This window comes from Pogoniulus pusillus, chromosome 36, assembly GCF_015220805.1.
Source record: "Pogoniulus pusillus isolate bPogPus1 chromosome 36, bPogPus1.pri, whole genome shotgun sequence".
Taxonomy (NCBI): domain Eukaryota; kingdom Metazoa; phylum Chordata; class Aves; order Piciformes; family Lybiidae; genus Pogoniulus; species Pogoniulus pusillus.
The window spans coordinates 2,141,868-2,147,867 of record NC_087299.1 but is presented as its reverse complement, the minus strand read 5'-3'; the positions used below and the strand labels follow the sequence as shown (position 1 = coordinate 2,147,867).

The 6,000-nt window shown below is 61.8% G+C and overlaps 1 protein-coding gene across 1 annotated transcript in view; it reads left to right on the top strand.

The window, feature by feature from the left end:
- EPHA2 (EPH receptor A2) overlaps positions 1 to 6,000 on the top strand; it is a 43,010-nt gene that overhangs the window by 14,112 nt on the left and 22,898 nt on the right. Inside the window, exon 9 of the mRNA XM_064171748.1 lies at positions 3,652 to 4,901. Within this exon, the coding sequence (XP_064027818.1) occupies positions 3,652 to 4,901 (1,250 nt within the window). The remainder of the gene's footprint in view (positions 1 to 3,651; positions 4,902 to 6,000) is intronic.

The window sequence follows — 6,000 nt, the reverse complement described above, 5'->3', positions numbered from 1 at the left end:
CCCCCCCCCCCCCCCCGGCAAATGGAGTTACAAAAACCACCCCCACCCCAAAAAAAACAGAGAAATGACCCAAAATGGAGTTGTGCCCTTGGCGGCACTGGGCCGGGCAGGATCCGGCCGGGAGAGCTGGAAACAATGTCAGGAAAACCCCCAAATTCCTGGGAAAAACAAGCGGCATCCAGGCCGCCACCTTGCAGAGCTGAGCTTTGGGCTCGGCTTGGGAGGGGGGGGGTAAGGGGGCCTGGGGGGGGAGGGGGGTAAGGAAAGGGAAAGTTTCTTTTTTTCCTCCCCCCCCAGCTCTATCTCTGAACGAATCCCGGGTGGGAGGTTTGATTCCAACGCTTTTCCAGGGAAAACTGTTTCCAGGATCTGGCCCCCAGTGCAAATCAGTTGGAGCCTGGAGGGGCAGAATCCACACCGACCCCCCCCCCCCCCAAAAAAAAAAAGAGATATAAAGGGGGTGAAAGTGAGGGTTTGGGAAGCACTGCAGGGGAAGGTGAGGGGGACTGACCCCTTGCTTGGGACCCCCCACAACTGCCCCAGTGTGGGGATGTCTGCCTCAAGTGCTGAATCCCTCAAGGAATGCTGGAAAACTGGGATTGGGGGGGTCAAAAAAAGAACAAGTGTTGGGATTTGAGTAGGGGTTAGGTACAAGGGGAGGGGGCTGTTTCCCAGTGCTGGGAAAGGGCCATATCCAGTGGGATGGGGAGGCTGGAGGGTGCTGGGTGCTCTAGATGGATCCTGGGTGGGCCATATCCAGTGGGATGGGGAGGCTGGAGGGTGCTGGGTGCTCTAGATGGATCCTGGGTGGGCCAAATCCAGTGGGATGGGGAGGCTGGAGGGTGCTGAGTGCTCTAGATGGATCCTGGGTGGGCCATATCCAGTGGGATGGGGAGGCTGGAGGGTGCTGGGTGCTCTAGATGGATCCTGGGTGGGCCATATCCAGTGGGATGGGGAGGCTGGAGGGTGCTGGGTGCTCCAGATGGATCCTGGGTGGGCCAAATCCAGTGGGATGGGGAGGCTGGAGGGTGCTGGGTGCTCTAGATGGATCCTGGGTGGGCCATATCCAGTGGGATGGGGAGGCTGGAGGGTGCTGGGTGCTCTAGATGGATCCTGGGTGGGCCAAATCCAGTGGGATGAGGAAGGCTGAAGGGTGCTGGGTGCCCCAGATGGTTCCTGTGCATCCCAGGTGGAGGTTTGGGGAGTCCCTGAGGGTGGGGAGGGGATAAGGGAGGAGGAATGGGATGGAGTTGGGATGGAGATTCACATCGGGGTGGGAATGGGAGGGAATGGAACCGGGATTCTCTTTGGGATTCAGAGGGATGGGGACAGGACTGGGGTTGGGATGAGGGTGAAAATGCAGCAGGGGAGAGGGACAAAGACGTAGGCAGGGCCGGGCCGGGGCCGGAGTGCGGAGCACAGCGGCGGTGGTGCTGGCGGCAGCAGTGCCCGCGCAGGCAGGGACAGTGCCAGCGCAGGGGCAGCAAGGTGGTGGTGGTGCTGCTGGTGCAGATGGCACTGGGGCTGCAGACTGAGGCAGGGAGGGCAGGAGGGGCTGCGGGTAGGGTTGCAGGTGGAGGTGGCAGGGGAGATATGGGCAGGGAAAGTGAGAGTGTGGTGGGGGCTGTCGATAGTGGTGCTGGTGGAGGCCATGGCGGTGGTGGCACCGGAGGTGGTGGTGGCACCGGAGGTGGTGGTGGCACTGGAGATGATGGCCATGCTGTTGGTGTCAGTGGAGGTGGTGATGGTGATGATGATAGCAGCGGCAGAGGGGCACAGATGGCATCAGGGATGGGGGGCGGGGGGGAGCAGACGCCAATGGCACTGGAGAAGCCACCAGCATCGGTGGCCCCAGGCGCGGGCACACCTGTGGGTGCTGCACCCCTTGACTCAACAGCCACAGCCCCACGTTCTTCCCTTGACTCACCCCCACCGCGGCCCCGGGGGGTGGGGGGGACACGGGGCGGGGGGGGTGGGGGGGATGCCCTCGCCGAGACCCCCCCCCCCAGCTCTTCTCACGCGCCAGCCTCCCGCCGGCTTTCCGCTCCCCGGCCGCGTTCCGGGGGGGATTTCCAGCCGCAGGGATCTCCGCCCCGGCATCCTTCCTGCCCGCGGGACCGGGACCGGGGCCGATAGCGGAGCCACGTGTCGCACCCCCTCCCCCCCCCAAACACAGGTTCTTGGGGGGCCCCCTCTGCCCGGACTGCACCCTCCTGGGGCGTGTCACAAGCTCGCCCGTTCTCAGCGCAGGGACTCGGCAGGGGGACATCAGTCCCCGAAGCGCTCCCAATCCCCTTAGGACCCATCCCATGAACTCAGGCGTCCGGGCACATTCCTGGGGGGTGATTCACCGGGGGAGGGGGGGGGGGGGGCGCCTCCCTCCCTCCTGGCCTTCCTCAGCCTCCTCTTCCTCTCCGGATCTGGCCGCCGCCCTCACCCGAGCATGTCCCGGCAGGTCTGCCCGGCTGCCGCTCGGCGCGGGCCAAGCTCGCCCTTGGCTCCCCTCTTCTGGGGGGCACCTGGGGGGGGGTCTTCTCAGGGGGGTCTCCGAGGGAAGCTGTTGGGGGTGCCTGTGGGTCCTGGAAGGGTTTGTAGGTCCCGGGAATGTCTGTGAGGATCTGTGGCTCCCATGGATTCTGGGGACAACCATGGGTCCCAGGGGCATCCAGGGGTCCTGTGGTACCTCCGTGGGTCCCAGGGGCATCCGTGGGTCCCAGGGACCTCTGTGGGTCCTGTGGTACCTCCGTGGGTCCCAGGGACCTCTGTGGGTCCTGTGGTACCTCCGTGGGTCCCAGGGACATCTGTGGGTCCTGTGGTACCTCCGTGGGTCCCAGGGACATCTGTGGGTCCTGTGGTACCTCCGTGGGTCCCAGGGACATCTGTGGGTCCTGTGGTACCTCCGTGGGTCCCAGGGACATCTGTGGGTCCTGTGGTACATTCCTGGGTCCCAGGGGCATCTGTGGGTCCTGTGGTACCTCCGTGGGTCCCAGGGACATCTGTGGGTCCTGTGGTACCTCCGTGGGTCCCAGGGACATCTGTGGGTCCTGTGGTACATTCCTGGGTCCCAGGGACCTCTGTGGGTCCTGTGGTACCTCTGTGGGTCTCAAGGACATCTGTGGGTCCTGTGGTACATTCCTGGGTCCCAGGGGCATCTGTGAGTCCTGTGGGACATCTGTGGGTGCCAGACACACCCGTGTGGGTCTCAGCAGCATCTGTGAGTGCTGAGGACACCTGTAGGTCACATATGGCTGCTGTGGGACATCCATGGGTCCCAGGGCCATCCATATGTGCCAGTATCTGTGGGTCTCTCAGACACATCTTTGCTCCCCAGGGACATCTGTGGGCTTCAGGGGGGGGGGTATTGGTGGCACCTGCAGGTCCTGGAGCCATCTGTGGGTCCTGGAGGCATCTGCCAGGCTGGGTGCTGGCTCCACTGACAGCCTCCTTCTCTCCCCACAGTGGTGCTGCTGGACTTTGCCAAGGCGCAGGGGGAGCTGGGCTGGCTCACCCAGCCCTACAGCAAAGGGGTGAGCACCTGGGCACTGCTGCCCCACCCTGGGCACGGGGGCACCCATCCAGGCAGGGCCCTCCCTGGGGGTGGGCATGAGGACATCCATGTGGGAGATTCATGGGGATGGGGATCTCCATAAGGATGGGAGACGAAGGCCTGCATGGCAGTGAGGGCATCCGTGAGGGAGTGGAGGCCTTCATGGCACTGTGCAGTGTGGTGGAGACCTCCATGGGCAGTGGATTGGGCATACCTGTGGGGTCGGTGATCCGCATGGGGGAGGGGGTGGGGGCATCCCTGGGGACAGTGGCAGCTGCGGAGATGGAGATAGCTGCAGGGGTGGGGATGTTCATTGGGGTGGAGACTGCCATTGGGATGGTGTTGGGATGCTGCATGGTGACAGGGACCACCACAGGGGTGGAGATGGAGATAGCTGCAGGGGTGGGGATGTTCATTGGGGTGGAGACTGCCATTGGGATGGTGTTGGCGTCCTCCATGGCAACAGGGATGTGCATGGGGATAGAGATGGAGACACCCGTGGGGATGGAGATGAGGACCACCACAGAGGTGGAGATGGGGACCGTCGTGGAGACGGAGACATCTGCAGGGTTGGGGATGTTCCTTGGGATGGAGACTGCCATTGGGATGGTGTTGGGATCCTCCACGGTGATAGGGATGGGGATGGGGACATCATCTGAGGATATCCATTCCCTCTGCCCGGGTGGTCAGTGGGACCTGCTGCAGAACGCCTTCAACGACTCCTTGATCTACATCTACTCGGTGTGCAACGTGCTGGAGGGCGAGCAGGAGAACTGGCTGCGCACCAACTGGATCTACCGCGGGGTGGCCCAGCGCATCTTCATCGAGCTGCAGTTCACCGTCCGCGACTGCAACAGCTTCCCCGCGGCCGGCAGCGGCTCCTGCAAGGAGACCTTCAACCTCTACTACGCCGAATCCGACGTGGATTACGGCACCAACTTCCAGAAGAGGCAGTTCAAGAAGATCGACACCATCGCCCCGGACGAGATCACCGTGCAGGAGGACTTCGCCGCACGCAACGTGAAGCTGAACGTGGAGGTGCGCTCGGTGGGACCCCTCCGCAGGAAAGGTTTCTACTTGGCCTTCCAGGACCTGGGCGCCTGCGTGGCGCTGCTCTCCGTCAGGGTCTACTACCAGCGGTGCCCGGCGGTGGTGCGGGGCATGGCCACCTTCCCGGCCACCGTGGCCGGCCCCGACTCGCAGGCGCTGGCCGAGGTGAAGGGCACCTGCGTGGAGCAGGCGGTGGCCGAGCGGGCGCCCACCCTGCACTGCAACGCCGACGGGGAGTGGTTGGTGCCCATCGGGCGCTGCCTCTGCCGCCAGGGCTACCGCGGAGACGGCGACAGCTGCCAAGGTAGCGCCGCGGCGGGGCTGGGGCGGGATGGGGATGCAGGGGAGAAGTGGGATGGGAAGGGCAGGGGGAGTGGGGATTGGGGTTGGAGACAAGAGGATTCGAGTGGGGAAATGGGAAAGGGGGGGATGGAGAAATGAGGATTTGAGTGGGGGAATGGGAAAGGGGGGAATGGGATTGGAGAAATGAGGATTTGAGTGGGGGAATGGGAAAGGGGGGGAATGGGATTGGAGAAAGGAAGATTTGAGTGGGGAAATGGGAAAGGGGGGGAATGGGATTGGAGAAATGAGGATTCGAGTGGGGAAATGGGAAAGGGGGGGAATGGGATTGGAGAAATGAGGATTCGAGTGGGGAAATGGGAAAGGGGGGGAATGGGATTGGAGAAATGAGGATTCGAGTGGGGAAATGGGAAAGGGGGGGAATGGGATTGGAGAAATGAGGATTCGAGTGGGGAAATGGGAAAGGGGGGGAATGGGATTGGAGAAATGAGGATTCGAGTGGGGAAATTGGATGGGAAGGGGGGATTGGGGTTGGAGAAATGAGCATTCGAGTGGGAAAATGGGATGGGAAGGGGGGATTGGGGTTGGAGAAATGAGGATTCGAGTGGGAAAATGGGATGGGAAGGGGGAGATTGGGGTTGGAGAAATGAGGATTTGAGTGGGAAAATGGGATGGGAAGGGGGAGATTGGGGTTGGAGAAAGGAAGATTTGAGGAGTGGGGAAATGGGAAAGGGGGGGAATGGGATTGGAGAAATGAGGATTCGAGTGGGGAAATTGGATGGGAAGGGGGGATTGGGGTTGGAGAAATGAGCATTCGAGTGGGAAAATGGGATGGGAAGGGGGAGATTGGGGTTGGAGAAAGGAAGATCTGAGGAGTGGGGAAATGGGAAAGGGGGGGAATGGGATTGGAGAAATGAGGATTTGAGTGGGGAAATGGGATGGGAAGGGGGGAAAGGGAATTTGGGGGAAATTTGGGTTGATTTGGGTTGAAAAATGGGGATTTGGGGGAGAAATAGGATGAGAAGGTGGAAATAGGGATTTTGGGGAGAAATAGGATGAGAAGGAGGGGAGTGGGGATTTGGATTGTTAAAATGAGGATTTGA